Source organism: Phyllostomus discolor, chromosome 2 (genome assembly GCF_004126475.2).
Source record: "Phyllostomus discolor isolate MPI-MPIP mPhyDis1 chromosome 2, mPhyDis1.pri.v3, whole genome shotgun sequence".
NCBI lineage: Eukaryota > Metazoa > Chordata > Mammalia > Chiroptera > Phyllostomidae > Phyllostomus > Phyllostomus discolor.
The window spans coordinates 110,197,408-110,219,270 of record NC_040904.2 but is presented as its reverse complement, the minus strand read 5'-3'; the positions used below and the strand labels follow the sequence as shown (position 1 = coordinate 110,219,270).

At 41.9% G+C, this 21,863-nt stretch overlaps 1 protein-coding gene across 3 annotated transcripts in view; it reads right to left on the bottom strand.

Annotated features, from left to right (window-relative positions):
* ATP8A2 (ATPase phospholipid transporting 8A2) overlaps positions 1–21,863 on the bottom strand; it is a 572,378-nt gene that overhangs the window by 32,001 nt on the left and 518,514 nt on the right. For 2 of the 3 annotated variants that reach the window (XM_036018338.1, XM_036018339.1), the window contains exons 35-36: positions 18,479–18,574; positions 923–991 (exon numbers count right to left, since the gene is read on the bottom strand). In XM_036018338.1, coding sequence (XP_035874231.1) covers positions 923–991; positions 18,479–18,574 — 165 coding nt within the window. The remainder of the gene's footprint in view (positions 1–922; positions 992–18,478; positions 18,575–21,863) is intronic. The other variant, XM_036018340.1, reaches the window with a different exon arrangement.

Genomic DNA, 21,863 nt, shown 5'->3' with positions numbered 1-21,863 from the left:
TCTCAGAGCAGAGAAGGCATCTGAGTGTGTGACACTATGGGGCAGGTGGGCAAACACAACCAGCTGAGGCTGACACCCACATGTAGGTGTTTGAGCTGGACCCTCCTCAGTCACTAGCCTATGACAGGTCTCCATTAACTAGCTGAGTTGCTTTGCAATTGGAGCTAAAATTTTATTTTCCATCCATAATCCTGTATAGATGCTTACAACTTTGTTTCCTGTGGTGAAGCAGCTAGGCTAGCTATCTGAAAATGTCCTCTGAAAAATGCATCATCCAAAAAATAACCTGTATTGTTTAGCAGAAGATGACTATAAACAGTGGTTTTCAAAACTGCATTGTGAGGAGAGCAAGTATGGAGTAATTTTTCTATTGAGGCCACACCTGCGGAAAAGGTCAACATGGAACGAGCAAGAACCGTACCACAGATGACTTTTTTATGTTGATTGTTGAGAGTTAAGGTAAGTGAAATGGGAAAATCAACATTCTGGTGCCATCTGAGGGCAGATGAATGAAGATGCAGGCCTATAGACCCCAGGGGGCTAAGAAATATGACCTCACCCCACTTGGCTGATGGCCATGGTGCTCTCGGTAACACCTCAAATCCTCTCTGGGCCTCATCATTTAAAAAGCGTCATGTGGGTGGAGATGGGGAATGAGGGGATGCCACAGAGGCTTCGCCAGGTCTTCCCTCAATCCCGCTAAAGCAGGGTTTCCTAAAAACTGATCAGCTCGTGGACAGGCGAGAGCCAAGGGGCTCTTCAGAGGTCAGGCCTTTGCCTTTGTCCAGGTAGACCAGCTGTTAAACCTGCTCAGTATTTCTGGCAAACCATTTATTTTAAAATTGCAATATAAGATGATCGTCCACATCATTGTTTGCTCACGTTTTCTAGTTTGAAGGAGAGCTCTGTTGAAAATACTGACCTGGATTCCACTGTGTGAGGCTGTCCCGACAGGCTTGGCTCGATTACTTCACTCTTGGTACCTAGCAGTCTGTGGAAAGATTCATTGCAACTGATGTGGGGGTAGCATTGTGAAAGACATAGTGAAAAAGCAAAAATACATGGGGTACAGGAGAGGGAAAACACATTTCCCTTTCCTCTCCCAGTGGGGGAGAAAATTTTTGAATTACAATAAAAAAATGAATTGCATGTTTGAAGTTATTTATCTATTATTACTTGGCCTCTGTCTGGATCATCCTTAAAAATTATGAAATAGCAATTTAAAGCCACAACTTACCCCCAGTGTCCGACCACCGTACTGCCTGGATGGATACACAATACAGGACGGTGCTATTATCTAAGAGCAAGATGCATCTCTGCCCTGGGAAAAAGGTTCTTTTCCTAAGACTAAGAATGACAGTCATCAGGGATTGGTGAATCCTTAAAAATCTCATGCCACATCGACATGGGAGGAGATGGGGCACAGTGTCCATCAGATCGTCAGAGGCCTGAAGCAGGCATTTCTTCCCTTCCCTGCTGAGCAGCATCAGAGTGACACCCCAAATTTCCAAAAGAGACGGATCCTGGTGAGCCAGGCCTCAGCCCGGCCACCATGGTGTTTCCCTTCCTGTGGGGCTCGGCTCAGAATGGCCCCACCAAGGAAAACAGGAACTTGCTAACTGCTTGTCACAGCAAACTCGCCCCCTCCTAAGGGCGACTTCCCTGTAACCATGATGGGGTGGGGAAAAGAATGAGTATAAAGTGTTGGAGAAAAGTGAACAGATGGGGAAAAAACTGGTTCCTTGACACGCCTGACTAGGGACCCACAGCCGTGACTGCTCTGCGGCAGGATGAGCCAGGACTTCTGGTGCCCCAAAGGGCAATTTGACTTGGGGCTTCTTTTACTTGCAACTGAAAGTATCCTACGTGGATACTAGTTCTTTTTCCAAAATGGTGAAGAACCATTGGCCCAAAGACAGACCCTAAAGAAACGAGAGTGTATGCTGAGGACAGAGAGCAGGAGAGTGAATTGAAAGGATATGGAGTGGAAGAGAAACAGAATGTGACCTTGGCCTTGTGATCTTGAGGTATGCCTAGTGGTTATTTTTTAAAGTTCACTTTTTGGGTGGAATTCATAATAGTGATATAGGTTTTATCAGCTTTCCCATTCTTGTAATGAGCACATATTACTTCCACTGAATGAACAGGTCCTCTATGAGGACCCGCACCCCACACACTAGCAGCTCCGTGAACTCCCCAGCTAGGGGGTAGTTAACGGTTATCCCAAGGGCATCATTCTAAATGTGCACATTTGGTTGCTTAGTGTTTATCTGCCAGGCTGTAACTAACCTACAATTTTCTGGTCTCCTCAGAAAGAGTGTGGGACCTCTATAAGAAAACCTTTCTATAACGTTAAGTTGTTCTACAGTGGGGTAAGAGATGACTTTCAAACACTTTCCAAGTGATGGATCGAGAAATACGCACATCCCAACGTAACCCTGCCTGAGAGAGGAGTCCTGGGGACATACGAGCTTTGTAGTAGCATGGTCAAACTCTAAGAGACCCTGGTGAAGACAGAACAAGTGGCTCTTTTTTATGTTCTCAATTCAAAGATCTCATTGTATAGCTATTTCTCACAGTGAGCCTTTTGATGGCTCCATGTGGCTTTTAGGATAAAGCTCCAACCTCATCACAGGTCATATGATTTGACCCTCACCTACCTATGCCATCTAATTTCTCATCACCATCCTGGACTCTTGGCTCATCAGACTGAACTTTTCATTGTGCCCAGTAAACTCTTTATGTCTGCCCAGTCATGCCTGCAGCCCTTCCCCTTCCCCTGTCTGACCAACTGATAACAAATTCTGTTTCACACTGGCCTCTCCTGGCTGTCTCTCCATCACTCAATCAAAACACTTTCACACTGTATTCCCATCTCTACCTATGCATCTGCCACCATTACGTTACTCTCTATGTATTTTTTTCTAATTGCCTCACATATTCTCTAGCAAAACGCAAGAGTTCAATACATGTTCTTGCCCAGATTAAAGTCACCATGAAGGATGACAATACTGCATCTCCAAGTGAGCAAATATATATAAGCAACTGCATGTAGGAAATTCCCAAAAGCTTTCTTTTTATCCAAGCTGACCCCTAAACATTTGGGGAAGAGTGCACCAAGATTCTGTCAGAGAAATCTATTTTTAAAACATGATCTTCAACAACAGGATATTACCTACTCACAGTCATTAAGAAAAACCATGATCCTCCTAGCTCAGTGGGTGTTTTATAAAAAAAAAAAATCTGCAGGAGTTTAGACCTAAATGGGTACTGGTTTATAGAAGAAAATAAAATTTAAAAGCACACTGTGTCCTGCACTGCTCACAGATGGGTGGACAAAGTTTTGGGAGAACAGATTCTAAACGTCACTGTAAATTCTATGAGTAGGTTTTTCTTTTGCTGTTACTTCATTTTCTTTTGTTCTCATTAATGGTAGAAGTAGACAGGAAATGCTGCTCTCTCTCTCTCTCTGACACACACACACACACACACACACACACACATCTCAGTTGTTAGAAATGTAGAAATAGTTACTGCTGCCACTAACATGAACAGCAGCACAGAAGATCAGGATGGATAAACAGAAGGTGCATCTGAGCCTCTACAACATTTCTAATGAGGTCATAAGTTGGACATGCTCCAACAGGGCTATAAAAGAACAAAAGTCAGAAAACATGAGACCTAGCACGGTATAAGCTGCTGTGTTCAAGAAAGGAATTAATGCAAGGAATACAGCAGTGACCCAAAAATGAGGTAAACTTGATGGAGTGATGTGGTTATGTCCTTTGAGAATAGCACATGAAAGGGAAGAAGAAAAAGTCACCTATAAGAAACATTGAGAACATAGGATGCAAAGTACACAAATGAGGATGGCTGCTGGGCCTAATGGAAGCATCTCCTGAAGGTCCTCAAAAAATTCTTTAGCTGGGATCAGACAGTATGTTTTGCCTGCAGACATTCCTTGCAAAACAGCACAGATACAAATCACTTGTTTTTGAAGATAAAAGTATATTTTCATTTCAAATACTGAATAAACTAAAAAACTTGGAGAGGCAGCAGAAATGTGGGCTTCAGGGAGCTGAGCTGGGGCGGCATGGTTACGGCTATGAGAAGAAGCTAGAGGAGCAGAACCATGTACCTGCCGCAAAGAAAAAGCTCACTTGAATTTTACTTTGAAAAGGCGTTGTGTCTCAAATGCTGCATATACAAAATATCTTAGATGTCTGGTCCAAGAACCTGACCGATTTGTCCAGCAACACAGCAGCAACAAGGCTGGTACACAACTCACGACACCTCTTGGCCTTTGAGAGCTGTGGTGTCTTTCATCTCTCAGCATGTGAAAGATACCACATGAATTGGGAGCATGCAAAGGGCTTTGTCTCCTGTGGGAACTTGGGCCGCTCTTCACTTTTCAACAGATTTGTAAGGACGGAGAAAAGATGATGGCTTGAACAATGGGCCAATGAGTCTGAGTTGCACATGACAAAAGTACTTGCAGCAAGGTTCTGTCCTCCCTTCTTTGAAAAAAGCAAGTGCTTTCTGAATAGGTAGAATACAGCCAGGAGGACAAGAGATCTGGGTGCTATATCAATGCTTTAATAAACAAAACAACTATCCTTCTAGAAATAGACTAAATATTTAAAATTTCTTCCATCTGAAATCTTGACTATTTCTGATGAACTGGCAAAAAGAAATATGTGAAAGTTTAAATGATTTTTTCATTCTATTAGTAATTAAAAGTTATACTTATTAGTAAATTCAATGAGTACATATAAAACTCCTGTTTAAATGCTTTTCAATTTAAACACCAAAATTATTCACTTTATAGTCCTCTACTAGATGTATAAATAATATTAAAATAATTGTGTTATTTCCTCTCTCTAAAGAGTATGCTCTTACCAAAGACTTCAAAGTTTTTGAAGAAGGTGTGTGACTGGACTTTGCAACTAAATTGAAATAAAGGGTAATGTATGCTTTTAAGGTTACAGCACTATTTACTATTCTTTCAGACACTAGTTTTTAATTTACATTCTACACACATTAAATATTTTAAAATAGTTAAATAAAGTGATATATAAAATAATTCATGTAACCGATATTAAACCTTTATATATTAAAAACCACAAACGTTTTCAAGTTAACTTATTTCTGCAAAGATCTCAGATTAATGGTTATTATATTTGATCTTATGAGTAGGTTGCTTATTAGAGAGATTGTAATTATATATTGGTTTTTTTGAAAAGCATTCTTACGTGTCCATTCATATAAGATAATACTGACGATTAGCCTATTGCGCTCCAATTGCAGCACGTGGCCGACGCTCCCATTTGCATGGTAGCTGTGTAACCAGGGAATGGTCGGTTTCTCACGTGATGCCACTGCAGAGGCTCAGTGCTCGCACAAACTGTTAGTCACATCTTTAGATGACTTGTGCGTTTATGATAAGAAATTTAAGCAAATTTGTATTATTTATATAAATTATTTATATATTACTTATATTTATACATTACATATATTACTTAATAGTTATCATAAGATCATGACATAATTATTTAATTGTATTTACATCTTCTTTATAATATTTTACATGTTAATTTAAGCAAATACATTATTATATGAAATATAATCAAGAAAAAAAGAGAAATTTTTTGAGATTAAAAGGTGAACTGTGAAACACTTTTAAAATTGGCAACTAATCTTGGTACATCAGGGTTTTTCTCAATACAACCCAAAAGAAAATGGATACAGATGATATAAGACATCTGTCCTCCCTAACACAGATTTCAAATTTTTGACATTTTGAAAATTATCTTTTATTACTAGCTTTAAAACAAATGTGTTAATTTAAAATTTTCTAATAAATTTATACTAATAAATACTTTCTGTTTTATATATATTGGGATTTTACTTAGCTTTTTAACTTGAGAATGGCACTCTACAGCTTTAAAATAGCATGAGAATTACACATTCTAGAAAAAAAGGGACATGCCTTTCCCTTGCTTAAGCCCTTTCCCTGGCTCTGGATCCCCATTTCTGCCTGTAAATCCCTAGTGACTGGCCCCTGCTGCCTCTTCAACGACTTTGCCCAATGCTTTGAAAGCACTGGCCAAACCAAGTGTGTTCCCCCTTGGCCGTTCCTACCAGCACTTCCTGCTGCCCGCAATGCTCCTTCCCCGGATCTCTGTTGAGTGGGCTATGCCTTTTATCCAGGGCTCGGTGTGAGCGTCATCTCAAGAAGCTTTTCTGACCACTAAACATAGTCACCCATCCCCTGTTACAAGCCTGTTTCACTTGCCTCCTCAGTCTTCACTGACTCTCTCGTTTAGTCTCTTGTTTGTTCATTGTCTGTCACTCCCACTAGAATGTGAGCTCTAAAAAGGGGGAGACTGTCTGTCTCATTTTATGCCACACCTGCACCTGGCACATCCTCAGTTTTCAATAAGTGAGTTGTCTCGCATTAAGCCAGTCACTGATTCTATTTGCTATGAAGCCAACGTGTTTACTCATCAGCAGGTGTGAATTCCCAATTACCACCACCTAAGATGCCTCCAGCCGATCCTAATTGCTAGAGAAAGAGAAAACACACTGAGTAACCAAACTATCACGGCCTCGTTAGACAGGGCAGACCTAACTGAGACTCACTGAATGACTAAAGAACAAGGCTCTGTGATAAGAATTCCTGAGTTCTATGTTCTGGCCTTCAGAAGGATTTACTCCTGGGTCTATTACCATGGGGCATGCCCATGTGTTCTGCTTCTGCTGATTGAAAAATCTCTTCAAAAGGCCAAAAAAATCTACTATTGCTAAGTGCAGTGATTCACACTACAATTACCATCTCCTAACTACAACCTTTATATGCTCTCCACTTCTTTTCAGCCACAAGGTCACAGATGTCATATTCACCTGTGACCAAATGGGCCTTACTTAGCTTTCCCAGTGCCAGCCACAGAGATGGGGACCTCTGCTCCTTTCAACAGTGCCCATGGGACTGGGGTGGACATGTGCAGGACAGCGTCAGTGCAAAAGCAGACATCGACTGTAAGTGAAAAACGGCCAGCACTTTACCTTTGAGTTCCTTTTTCTTCTGAGTCTAATGCATCCAGAGACTCAGTAATCCTTTTAAATGTACTACAAAAACAACTTCGCACCTGCACTTTCAGGGTGCCAGAAAGTCTACATTTCTCTTTGCAGCCCCCTCAAAGATTTAGGAGTGACCCCATGAGAAATGCTCACTAGAATCTGGTTATTCCTGGATTATGTCTAAACCGTAACTCAATTTCAGAATGGCTGTTCCCGGTCCCCAATTTTCAGCCCCCATTTTCAGCCAGCTGGAACGGTTTACTCTCCGTGATCCATCACAGTGGGAGGCAGGGAAAAAGGGGGAGTCAAACTGAAAAGCAAACAACTCACTGATACTGAATTAGAGCAGTGATTAGGCAAGATCCTCTAAGAATTTCTTGGAAGAACTAATCCCTGCTTGGAATGTAAATATCAGTATTCAAATTATAGGACTTCTATGAGGAAAAAAATGTTTTAATCTACTTTTGAATATTTCTACTGTTGTTCATACGGGTTAAATAAAACCAACTTTCAAAAAAAAGATTAAAGTGTTTCATATTACTTTCAAAGGGACACAATGAGCCATCAGTAGTAGTTAGTTACTGACATTAACTTCATGAGTAAAAATGATTTTCGAAAAGGGGTCTTACTGGCAAATAGAGAAAGTAGGCATTAACTTAGGTCTTAATCCAAAAATAAATTTCTTCAAGTCATCCTAAAATACAGTCTGAGGATGTGTCCTCAGCAAAGCGTTGACTAACATGACCCCACCTCCACACCTGTCAGCTCACCTCCCTGTCTCTCCCTGTCTTTCTTCCTGTCCCTCTCCAGACAGTAGATGGAGATGCTATGATCCACTGGTTACAGCAGTGGGCGGAGGCTAAGCTCCTGAGCAGATTTCTAGCACAGCTAAATCACCACTTAAAGGTGAACAGGTTCTTCTCTTGCTTCACAACAAATAACACATGGTTTTTATAAAAGTTTAAATTATTAAACATCAGCCCATTACAACAACAAGAAAGGCACTTGGGATTTACCATTGATAAAATAAGAATCAATTATTTTTGGTTGACACAGGCAGTTTAGGAGTTAACTAAATGCTAATTCTGTGTTTTTGCTTCCTTGAGAGTGAATTTTCCTTACCCTCTCCTTCCTGTGCCCAGGATGCAGTCACCTGAAACCACCCTTTGGGTAATCAGCCTTTCTGTAATTTCTTGGATCATTCACTCCCTTTGTCCAGTGCATTTCCTCATCTGTTCTGAGTGTTTGTCAGCAGGCTAGAGGTTTACCTTGGAAGTGTTGTTGACTCTTCAATTGTTTTCCTAAGGACTCTCCCTGTTGTCTAAAACAAAATATTTGCTAGCATTTAGCCTTGCCCAAGATTCTTCCTGACATAAGATTAAACACATTCGATTAATGTCTTTTCTAGACCACACCAGTCTCCATGAAGGTAATTCTGTCTGGAAATCATCTTTCTCAACTAGGATTCTCCTTCTGAACTGTATGGAAGCAGTTAACAGCATTCACCATCCCCTTTGTTTTTATTTGCTCTGAAGTTGTCAGATTGTTTGGCGTCTGTCTTCCTTAGGGGAAGGCCTGGGTGCTCTGTCTGCTCCATGCTCGTTGCACATACAGGATCTGAAAGGCAGCCGTGTTCGGCTATCATTCTCTAGCTTCCTTGGAGTTCTGCACGATGGTAAATGGCAGATTGTGACCTTTCCTGCAGCCTCTGATGGGACTCCTGCCCCCAGGCTCCCAGGCAGGCATCCCTCTAGGGCTCCACTGCTTTCCAGGCACACCGATAAAGATGAAACTGAAAATGGAGGCTCCTGGGTGACTTGCGATACCCTGGCTTCCTGGAAAGAGGGAGGCCTGGAGTTGGAAGACCCAGGTTCAGCCTCTGCCTTCAGCAGGGCGACACTGGAGGGTGACCCTGCCTCTCTGAGCTGCACTCCCTCTTCTGCACAGGAGGAGCGCATCACAGCACAGCACACGCTGATAATCAGGATGTGAACAATAAAATGGGGCATACCGTAATTTCGGTTAAGCCCATGGCATTGAAAACAAGGACAGGCAACCAAGTTTGGATCTTTTCTAGATCCTAACACAAACCTAATAAAACCCTAAAAGGAAATGGTTGAGATAACTCAGGAAACCTGTTTATAAACTAGTATCAGTTGATACCAAGAAATTACTGTTAATATTTCATATTACATTATGCATTGGAGTTACAGTATTTACACATAGTAACATAGACAAGTATAATGTGCATTAGTCATAATACATATTCAAATTCTTAATGAGATATTTAGAGCTATATCCTGAAGTGTGTAAGAGTGAAATGTTGTGATGTCTAGGATTTGCTTTTTGTATGCTTTAGCAAAGAAAAATATAGGGGCAAAAATAGGCTAGATGGAGCAACTATGGCAAAGTCTTGGTAGGTGTTGAATCTGGGCAATGAGTGTATGGGCGTTCATTGTGCTAATCTCTCTACTATTGTGTATATTGAATATTTGAATAATTTAAAAACACTTTTCAGATGAATGTATTAAGGGAAGTCCAGGCTGACACTAGTATAGTGCGAAAAGTCACATACAACAGACTGACATCAGAGAGTGGGTCTGGAGCTTGAAACATCTGCTCTAAGAAAAGGTCTGTCTCCTTTGTTCCCAAGGACTCAGGGGTCGACCCAGTACCCACACAGTGTATAACAGCAGTCTGCAGAGGAGGGCCAAGGGCAGCATCAGCCACAGAGGAGCACAGTCAAGCCTGGTGTGGGGAAGCTGGGAGGGCAGGGGAAAAAGCAGGCTAAGAAGCATACAAGCAAAAGAGGGAGAGGAGGTTGCAATCATTCTGCAGCCCTGGTGTGTCCTTGGTTCAACAGAGAATGATCACAGGTTTCAGACTGGAGAGTGGCATGGCTGGGGCTGTCCTTGGGAAACAGCATGAGGGAAAGGCACCCCAGTGGGCAGAGCACTTAATCAATAATTGACCTCCAAAGTAGGGCTCTGGCCCGGTGGGTGGAAAGCAGCCCATTAACACGAAGGTAAATGAGACCAGTGCCCATCTCGGTGTAAAGATAAAGAGGAAACAAGATGAGGCTGAGAGGGAGTCTGAGGCACTGGAACAACTTGTCATTGCAGGGGCTGAGAACCCTCGAGGGAGGGCTGGTTCTCATGCGAGAAGGGGAGCTTTCGCACAAATGCCCTGTGTTTCAGATGAACGTCCTGAGAGCTATTCAGCTGGCAAGTCTGGAGTTGGGGAGGTGGCCTGGCTGGCACACCCTCCTCTTTGCAAACAGGATGACCTGGGAAATGGCCAGGATTTTGAACTCTGTCTGATACCACCATCCGAAAGCTCACTGCTCACTGGCTTGTCCACACTGCTCTAATATGCCTGGGGCTCAGCCAGATCTCTGCCTGGTCTGTAGCCTAGGGGCATGTCCTGAAGAGGTACACCAGAGACTCTGCTGTACTCATCCTCTCTGAGTGCTCTGAGAAAACCCATCTGTATTAAACTGGCCAGTGAAATTTAATTATTATTCAGCTTCTAAGTCAGGAGACAGACATATAGGTATTAACACTTCCTGAATGTCTCCATATGCTCTAGATTTAATATGTGCTATTTCATTTAAACTTCAAATCAAATATATAATGAGAAAACTAAAATTCAGAGCAGTTAATAACCTAGCCAAATTCACACAGCTAAGTGAGTGGTGGGGCTTGGGGCTCAGTTCAGTCCATCTGTCTCTATGGTCTGTGCTCCTTCCTCTACGTCATGACCCAGCCATGGAAAAAATGCCGCTGGAGTGAAATAAATCTTAACCAGGTGTTGGAAGCAAACATTTGCCACCTGGCCTGGAGAGATTTGCCAAAGTGATGCCATAATTTCCTGCCCTGTTGGCTAAAAAAACCCAAAACAAACAAACAAGCAAACAAAAAATGAATGGATATGTTAAGGGTAACTAGAGTGGGAAGTAGTGATAGGAAAACAAAGGGAAGACAGAAGCTTGCATTGCCAATGAGAAAAAAATATTCCTGAAAAGTATAAAGTCTATATTTTTCATGATAATAATACATGATAAAACAGGTATACCTCCAATTTTGGGGTGTGCTTATATTTATCTTTGACTCAGCAGTTGTACCAGTTTTGACTTGGAGGTGTGACAATGTCTTTTTTTTTTAAGATTTTATTTATTTATTTTTAGAGAGGGAAGGGAGGGAGATAGAGAGAGATGGAGAGAAAAATATCAATGTGCGGTTGCTGGGGTTCATGGCCTGCAACCCAGGCATGTGCCCTGACTGGGAATTGAACCTGCGATGCCTGGTTCGCAGCCCGTGCTCAATCCACTAAGCTATGCCAGCCAGGGCTAGAATTTTTTATAAAATCTCAGCCAAGGATATGCTTATTGATTTTAGAGAGAGGGGACAGGAGGGAGAAAGGGAGGGAAGAAAGGAGAGAGAGAGACAGAGAAATGTGGATGTGAGAGGGAAACCTGCATCCATGGCCTCCCACACGTGTCCTGACAGGAATCAAACCTGCAACCTTTTTGGCATATGGAATAGTGTTCCAATCACCCGAGCCATCTAGCCAGGGCTGTAGATATTTTTTAGTTGAGTACTCACTCAAAATGTTTTGGGGTGTTTTGTTTTCTAAAATAATTGGTTTTAGGAAGAGCACCAGGAGAGTGCTGCCTGGAGGGGGGTAATCTCTCACTTGTTTGGAGATCTTGCTGGTGTGTGTCAGGCTCTGTGCTGTATTGGGATCCCCAGGTCACCAGCTAGGACCAGCGCCCTGCCTAAGTACCAGAAGCCTTGATAAAATGAAAGCTGGGAGAGCATAGGCATCCAGACAGAGGAGTGAATCAGATTTCTTACCTGAATTTCCAAGAGTCAGATGGACTGGGGCTGCAGAGCCCCATGCATTAGCATTCAGAGAGAATATAAAACCAAAGGGAGATTCAGTGATTGTTCACCATAAGGTAATGACCCTGACCAAAGGCACAGAGTAAGCTATACTCAGCAGGGAAAGCACTTAAGGAAAGAGAATCCTACCACCTTGTTGGCAAAAGGCAGGGGCAGCAACCAGAATTCCTTAACCTTGAAATTGGAGAAAATCAGCCTAAGGTCTACCCACTCTCCCCTCAACTATCATGAACAGAAAGAAGGTCTGAAACAAAACAAGGGTCTCCTTGTTGTTTATTCAGACTATGTGTAAGTGGAAAACTAGAGGTTTTCATCAAATGTATTCATCTTCTTACTTCCAAAATACCTAAAACATAGGACATCCCCAACCTCATGCCAAGAAAGAAAAACAATTCAAGGGGGGTGGATAAGTTTGTCCTCTTAATCTGACATTTTAGGCATTTGTTTAAGGTATATTTGTAAAGGTAAATGGCCACAAATGGGTTTTCTTTCACCAGAAAAAAAATTGCATGTGTTATACTTTAGGAATACAGAGGGAAAAAATACTAAACATTGAAAAAAGAAATTCTTTCACTTAGCTCCTCATTTTTTTAGATACATGCAAAGTAAAGATATGCATGATAGACTCTGTTCTACACAGAGGACAGTGGGTGATCTCTGGGGGAAGATGGTGGGGGAAATTTCTTCTGAACAATCCAAATATTAAAACATGTCTGGTGTCTGTAAGGTACACAAACAATATGTCAAGAAAAAGGCTCCAATGAAAAAAGGCAAATTAAAATCAAGAAAAACATTTTTGACCAGTGGGGGGGTTAATGGTCAATGTTAGACGCAATGTCAAGGCAACAGAAGAAACTGAGGGATTCTCAAGAGACTCCTCTTAAAGGGCCCACAATGGACTTAGGACTCATGCAGACCCACCCCCTCTGGGCTTCAGCACCAGGACAACAGCTGGAAGGGTACCAGTGGCATACAGGGAGAAAGCAAAGTGACTGGCAATAGGGTGGATACCAGAAGACAGCTTCCTCCTGGGAAAAACTTCAGAGGCCAGGCAGCAGCATTGTCCCCTCCTCGAGCCCTCCCCTACACAGAGCCGCAAACCAGTGACATGGGTTGCCCTGCCCTGGCAATTGCCTAAGGCTCTGACTCACACAACTTAACAGGTGCATTTTTTTTTACAGTAGGCCACACTACTAAGACAGGGGGTCAAAGCAGCTCTACCTAATACATAGACACAAATATAGGGAGGCAGCCAAAATGAGGAGACAAAAAACTATGGCCCAAATGAAGGAACAGATCAAAACTCCAGAAAAATAACTAAATGAAATGGAGATAAGCAACTAAATGAAATGGAGAAGCAGAGTTCAAAGTACTGGTAATCAGGATGCTCCAGGAACTCATTGGGTACTTCTATAGCATAAAAAAGACCCAGGCAGAAATGAAGGTTACATTAGGTGAAATAAAGAAAAATCTGTAGGGAACCAACAGTGGAGGGGATGTTGCCAAGAATCAAATCAATGATTTGGAACACAAGGAATGAAAAAGTATTCAATCAAAACAGCAGGAAGGAAAAAGAATTTTAAAAAATTAGAATAGACTTGGGAATCTCTGGGATATCTTTAAACGTATGAACAAATGAATCATAGGGGTGCCAGAAGGAGAAGAGGAAGAGCATAAAACTTGAAATCTATTTGTAAAAGTAATGAAAAAAATTCCCTAATTTGATGAAGGAAGTAGACATACAAATCCAGGAAGCACAGTGACTCCCAAACAAGAGGGACCCAAAGAGGACCACACTAAGAAACATCATAATTAGAATGCCAAAGGTTAAAGAAAAAGAGAGAATCTTAAAAGCAGCTAGAGAAAAGCAGTTAGTTACCTACAAAGTTCCCATCAAACTGTGAGCTGATTTCTCCAAAGAAACTTTTCAGGCTAGAAGGGACTGGCAAGAAGTATTCAAAGTGATGAAAAGCAAGAATCTATAACCTAGATTACTGTATCCAGCAAAGCTATCATTTAGAATTGAAAGGCAGGTAAAGAGCTTCCCAGACAAGTTAAAACTAAAGGAATTCATCATCAGCAAGCCATAATTATATGAAAGGCTAAAGGAAATTATATAAGAAAAAGAAGAATATCAAAACAACAAACATTAAAAAGGCAATAGATTCATGACTATGAATAACTGAATCCAAATAACAAACTAAGCAAACAAATAGAACAGGAACGGAATCATGGATAGGGAGACCATTTGCAGTGTTATCAGTTGGAGGGGAAGGGGGAATGTGAAGGGAAGGGTACAGGGATTAGGAAGTGCAAATTGGTTGGTGCAGGGTAAACAGGGGGTTGCTGAGAGCAGTTTGGGCAGTGGGGTAGCCAAAGAACTTACATGTACAGCCATGGACATGAACTGGGGGTGGTTGCTGGAGGGAAGAGGGGTGCTAGGTGGAAGCAGGCAATGAGGGAAGGATTGGGACAACTGTAATAGTATAATCAATAAAATATATTTTTAAAAAGGAAAAGCATTTTTGTTCATTACCTTTATCATTTTCCTACTTCACTGTACTTTCCAGTACAGAAAACACTTTCTAGTTTTATCTAAGTCATAAGAACAGGCTTATTTATGCATAAACTTCCCAGGTTAATTTTTGAAGACAACATTTTTCAATGCACCCATACAGAAGCATTTAATAAAATTTTAATGCTTACCAAAATAGTGTAAAAGTTTGGAGCTTAGACAAGATCAATAAAATATTCAAGTATTTTACTGAATAAATACAGGGCTTAGAGGGATCTTTAGACTCCTCTACCATTTCAAATCGTAATTGTAAATTTGGCACAAAAGGGTTTTTAAAAAGATTTTATTCTATTTTCTATGAGTACATTCCTGAGAAAAACTGCTAGAATATTTGCCAGTGACTTGGACCTGGGTTTTATGACTTGGCAGAAGGTCCTAGAGGATTTCAGCACTGAGCTGAGTAGCCCTGGAATGCTTGGGGATGCGGAGCACACCTGGGCGGGGAGGCTCTGCCAGCACCAGAAGGCAGGACGGGTTGTGCGCTGTTGGAAGGACCAGCTACAGGACCGTCTGACTTTGTAAGGGTAGGGTGAAATGTTAGCTCTGTTCTTAAGCCATGAGATAGATGGCTCTCTCACTGGAGCCGAGTGACCACCTTCGCATCTCTTGGCATTTCTCAGTGGCCACTTTCAACATGAGCTAACACATACGACACCAGCAGGTCTGCACAGATAATGTGGGTTCACCTCCCTTTCCTCAGCACCACCTGACCAGACTTTTGCATTTCCAGTCAGTCAGTTAACAAACGTATATGGTGCTTTTACCATGTGCAAGACTGACAGCTAGAGAGATGCAAAGTAAATGGAAAGATCAGAGAGGGGTGGGGAATAGGTAACCAGGAGTGTGGGAAGAGACCAAAATACTCAAGAACTCTCAACGATGGAGTCTATAAATCTTTAGAAGGAAGAGCAGAGCTGAAGAAATCTAGGCCCCTCCTGCTATCACAGGGCTTACCCTCCCCCATTCCCACCAGCACCAGAGTACATGGGACTCCAAAAAGGGGTGAAAGAAGCAAACAAAGGTAATAAAGGAGCAATTGTGGGGCAGCTCTGGGGAGGCCAAGCAGAACAAAATCATCTGTGGCAGAAAGTGGCAGCATGCCGCCATTATCTAGTGTGCAGATGGACTGCCCAGAGAATCTGGGAGTAATTAAGATGGAGAGAAACAAATGGGGGGCTGCTGAGGATGATGGGAGGGATGGAGTCCCCAAACCATCTTTCACTAGGAACTCAAAAGTGAGACAGGACCCTGGGACCAGAGGAAAAGGAAACCGTCATAACCAAGTGGGGATGTGCACATTCACATTCACACCCACATTTGCTTCAGCAAGGGAGCGATGAAATTTACAAAGTGCCTGGGAAACAGATGTTAACATCAACATAGAAGGTAGGACACCACATTTAAACTCCACTTATTGGCCCTGGCCCAGTAGCTCAGTTGGTTAGAGCATTAGCCAAATATACCAGTGTTATGGGTTTGATCTCTGGTCAGGGCTCATACATACAAGAATCAACCAATAAATATATAAACAAGTGGAACAACAAATCAGTGTTTCTCTCCCTGTCCCTCTCAAAAATTAATAAAAAATACAAACTCCAATTATCTTCTAATATCCATTTGAACATTTAAAAATGAATTCTGAACAGGACAAGTGAATTTACAAATTGTGTTTTTTTTAATCAACAACAAGATGGGCTCACACTCTTTTTCAAGGTGTCAGTCCACCACTTCCGTCAAAAAACATGACTCTCCTGCCAGCCTGAAGGCTAGTTTGCATTCCGGCCATGGGTCAGGCAATATGCTGTCTTGTCCGTAGTGTTCATGAACCCTAAACCTTCTCCCCTCAAAAGGTTAATCATCTTCTTTAACTGATAAGTATAATAGCTATTAATGTATTATATGAATGTCTTGCTCAAGGTCATGTGGCCAGTCAGTGGCTGAGCCAGAATTCAAACACAGACTCCAGAGCTCTGTGAGATGCCCGTGAGCCTCTAAACTGAGTGGGGTTTGCTCCCCACACACAATCTGACTTGTGCCCTCTGCTGGAAACACACTTTCATCATTTTTGTCTTTTCAAGTTCTTCCTATCCTCAAAGTTCTGTTTTCCATCCTGTCTCCCACAAGAAATCTTTCTTGATTTCTTAGGCCAGATGACCTCCCAGATTGCTGCCTATTCTGAAGGCCTGAGTGCTACTGACCTCACGTCCAGGCTGCCCCACGTCAGACCAGCCATGTCAAAGTGCATTTTCACACCACACTCTGAGTAATGTTTTCCTGTCCAATGCTGGGAAGGAGTTTTAGAATTTTGCTTTAAAACTCTCATTTTACTTAGAATTACTTTTGGCCTCTCAACAACCCTGTGCATACCTGAGAATCCTTGAGATAGGAAAGCTTGTAAGTTTTTTTCAAATAATGACAAAACTTACTGTGATTATTAAGCTTAAGAGTAATTAAGACTGATAAGTATCTTTTTAAGTTTCAAACATTTGTTCATTTCAATTTGCACAGGCCTTCCCTTATATTTAGAGCCTACAAATACGTTTCTTTTCAGATCTCAAAGAATTACGTAGGTCCTTGAAAATCTAGCAGGTGCTAAGCACCGTGCCTAAAGTATTAAAGGGGCAGAGCAGCCCTGCTCACACCTGAGCCACGTGCCGTCTTGCGTGGTGGTTGCCGAGAAAACTGCTGGAAGTGTGGCTCTGCCTCGCTGTCAAGGTCATAAGCTTATTGAAGACAGTGACATTTCTGTCTCGTCGACAGTGACTTTTTTGGAGTCACTGGCACAGTTGCCATACAATGAATACTATGGACTCACTAATTAAAAAACATCAGTCCTAGATAAACACAAAAACTACAACTTTGACTGGCTATATATTCTATAATACCATTCCTAAAATAGTGACAGTTATTGGAAATTATGCTCCTTATACTTTTCAAAATGGGTTCTCTTTCCTTTGAAAAAATGTTTTGTCTTTATTGCTTTGAAAGATGGTACAAATAAATGGACCATAAATAAAATGTATAGTAGAAATCTCTAGAAGCGTGGATTTTTTCCCCCACTGGCAGTTAATTACAAATTTCCTTCTAAGCATTTATTTGCACAAGCGGTGCACTCATAATTTTCCAGACAGTACATGTCTCTAATACAGTTGTGCCTCGTTATTACACTGCAAATTGTTCTTGAGTCCAGGTAAATTTCCTTTGGCAGTATTTGGATTTTAACTAAATTCAATCTAATAACATTTACCACGTAATTAAACAGAAACTACTCACATGCTCAACTGTTAGGTGTGGGGAAGAGAAGGCTGATGCACTACGAGAAGTAAGGACAGGGACCAATAGCGTCTGTCTCCATGAACCAGCCAGTAAGACACATAACACTTTCTTAACACCAGTAGAAAATAATAATTCATTAAAAACAAAACCAAACCCCAGGCATGAAGTGAAGTGTAAGAAGATCTGTATGGATCATATGCATTTACATGAATAGCATGCAAAGTTTCATGGTAGATGCTCATCCTTTAGTATAACAATTGAGCCGATATCCAAAGGCCTAGCTATTAAATACTCTTTGATAGTGCTGCTAACACTGAATACTTTCCATCTTAAGATAATATTGCTACTATTTGTAGTATTTTCTGCAGCTGGGTTTTTTGCCCATGTCCAGACCTAGTGAGAACCCCAGTTTAGCCTGAGGTCAGGCCTAGTGAGCCAGAACATCAGATTCCATGTTGCTGCCGAGAGAATGTGACTTAAATCTGAGTGTGACTACACTCTAAGAGAATAACCAAAATGCTGGAAACTGAGCACCCACGCTCACATTGAAAACCGAGAGGAGAGAAGGAAACATGGGAAGGAGCAGCAGGGAAAAGGGCTGGAAGAACGTGTGTTCCTCAGACAGCTGGAGGGAGGAGCCCACCTCTTCCCATTACTGTCCCGAAGCACCGTTTTCCCCATCTTCGTTTCCAGCTCCTGCACCTCCTCCAGCAGTGTCTTCTTGCAGGTGTGCTTGGCCCTGTGCCACAAGGAGAAGACAGTAAGAACATCACATGCAGAATTTGCACAGCTGTGAAGATTGGGTGTCCTCCTCCTGGGCCACATCTGGATGCCCTTTGACTGACTGATGCTGAGGCTTAGGGCATCATGGGGCACTCGCAGCCCCCATGCATGGCCAGGGCTCCACCTGGGGAGCACCCCAAATCCTGTAGAACATCAGGAGTCACCCACCTAAGACTACTGTGGGTTTTTTTTTGCTGAAAGCCTAAAGATCAGTCTGAGGACCCCGACCATTCAGAGAAAACACTGGGTTTCCTGGACACTCACGGGTCTATCTCTAAAGCTTTTCTAACAATTCAGAAGATGCTCTAAATCCCTACCCTAGTGGATGTGTGCCAATCCCGTGGCCCTGTCCTCTACTGTGATCAGAAAGGTTGGGGTGAGCGGCTTCTTCTCTCTCTCTTTAGAGTGAAAAGAGCCACTGCTGGAGCAGGAGTGGCATTTATAATGCTGGCATTCATGCTTTTCATGCCAAACCCTTGACCTGAAGCTTGGGGTCAATATAAGTACCCAGGCACAGCTTCTCTCGTGCAGCCTTGCCAGGACAGCCCAGGCTGTATGCCTTGATGCGACGGCACCTGGTGGCAAGCTGGCCTTTCAACCTCAGCCTCAACACGTCACTCTTGAACTGTGCCTATATGGGAAGAACTGCCTGTACCCTCTTTCTGATTAAACTGATGTTTAAGTAAGTGGCTCATCTCAGGATCTTCCTAAGATTGAGACTAAACAGAAAGCTACTGGTTAGAAACAAAGGTGAAGAAAAGGCATTTAACTAGATATAAGTTAGAAATGGCAAGGGGAGAAGCCATAGAAAGCAAAACACTCATGACTTAGCAATGTAGCAATATAGGGAGGGCTTAATACAGGGTGGGGCAAAAGTAGGTTTACAGATGATCATATGGAAAATAGTATAATAATTAATAAATAAAAATACTAGAATCAATTCTGTGTTTTGCATACTCACAACTGTAAAACTACTTTTGCAACACCCTGTATTATGAAAAGGTTTTCATTAGTTTCAGTATAAATGAGTGTGAGGATCCTACTGCACACCAGTACTTAAAGACAGAATAAGGACAAAGACAGAGCCCATATCTGTGAGGACGTGAAAACAGTGTAATGGGGACTTTCTGAAGACATGAGCTGTTTCAGTGGAATCACATAGTCCCACCCACCCTCCACCCTCAAGGAAAGAAAGTCTGTTAAGATAATGCCCAGTCATCCACTAACACTCCGACTTAATCTCTAATGGAGTATCAGTATTAAGACACTGTATATGTGCCTGTCACTCCTTTTCCCCAAAGTAAACAAGAGAACTAAACCACACAGGTTTTAACACATAATACCTTAATTACATCAAGTAGTATCCTAAGACTCAGTAGTGATAAAATACTACAGTTTAAAGCAGAGACTGAGGAATTTTAATCTAAACTATAAATGAGAAAATGTTTAGCATTTTGCTGGGAAGAAGGCAGTCAAAAAGAACGTTAAAATTTGCACCATTCAATAATATTGAATATGCTGTGCCTCAAACTTTCTCTTTTATCTCATGGGCTTCTGAGGCTGTAATGATAACAACCTCTACTGCACTTGGATTCACCCGACACGCAGGCCCCATGAGAACGTGTCTGGTCCATGCTGAAGGATGCGCATGTTCTCTCAGTGTTTCACCATCCTCCCTTCTTCCCTCCCTCGTGCCCCACACAGAGCAAGCAGGGTTCACAACCTCTAGACCAGCCCTCAGTATTATCTTCTGGGTGGGGAGAGAAGGGCATCTCTAAGAAGCAGGCTTGGAATGGGAAGGCTGGGCCACTGGGCCTAGGACACTGGATAGTAGTAGCTTAGGCCAAGAACAAAAGGAATCTGCTCCACGGCATTGAAGCCGCCACTTTTCACTCATTCACAAAATCACCTCACAGGGCAATGACCTAAATATATCCGGATGCTGCCAGGCACTGTGCAGGTAGCTGCATCCATGTCGAAGAGTCACTCTGCAATTCCCGGCACATCCAGCGCTGACCCCTGAGAGCCAGCCTGGGAACCCAGCCAGTGGGTTCAATCTGCTACTGGGGACGATCTGCTACTTGCCACATGCAGCACTGGAGAAGTGGTGCTAGCAATTTAAAACTGTTCTCTCAAGAACATCTACCTCATAAGGCCTTAATTAGGTAAATGATTCTAAAATCTCCCCTGTCAAAGTCTACATGTGAATTGACTAAAACCTAGTAAGTGAAGGTTTAAAAAGCCAGTCTTTAAGTATTAGCCACTGGTGTATAATTTAGGTCTCATCAGGAGCTGGAGTTTGGCTTTTTGTGAATCACAGCCTGGACAAAGTGAACTCCATTATCTTTGAAGGGCTTATCCCCAGTGGTCCAGGACTTGCTTCATCTAACCCCACATCAAGAGACCAGATGATCACAAAAGGGGCGGGGTGGGGCGCTCAGCCACTGTCAGAGGGTGTGACATTCATTTGCTTGCCTGTGAGCCTTCAGACAGCGCTAAGGGTATCTCCAGGTTATTAGGGGATTTTAAAATAAATAGATTGGCTTAGAATCTTGACCTTTTCATTTCTTTGTTTCTGAAACTTTTTCCTGGACTCTTTCTTTTACATGGAAGGATGTAGAAAGTTAAAAGGAAATGTTAAATTCCAAATGTGGATGAAAATGTGCACACAATGTGCTTCAAAAGAAATTAGTGTAGCTAGAAAGTTTTTTTAAAAATCAAGGCCCATTTGTATACAGGAATTTCTTATTACCTTTTATTTCCACTTAACTGCCTACTGGGATTATAGTAAGGAAATGAAGTCATTCTGGAATTGCTGAATGTATTGTGTGCTGACTGGTAGACTACAGGAGATACAATCTAGATAAAAGGGACTCATTCCCAAGTTCAGTGGCCTTGAGCTTTATATTATTTTTCTAAAGCAATACTGACAAATTTCTCCTAGATGAGAATAAGTACATGGCAGCTCACTAAGAATGCTGTCATAGGTAAACATTTTGGAAGAGTGTAAGCTAAAGGATATTAAAATAGTTCTGGGCAATTTAACTTCATGCTTCTAATAAAAATACTCATTAGCCAGGTATCACATATAATCAATCAATTATTTTAATAAAAGATAGATTAGTTTGGTCCCTCATGAAAATTCTGGTTAGCAGGATAACAGAGTAGGTATTTTATGCCATAAATCCGACTTAAGATAGTCTAGTAATGGGTCTTCATCCAGCAAGTTGACAGACTTCATGGAA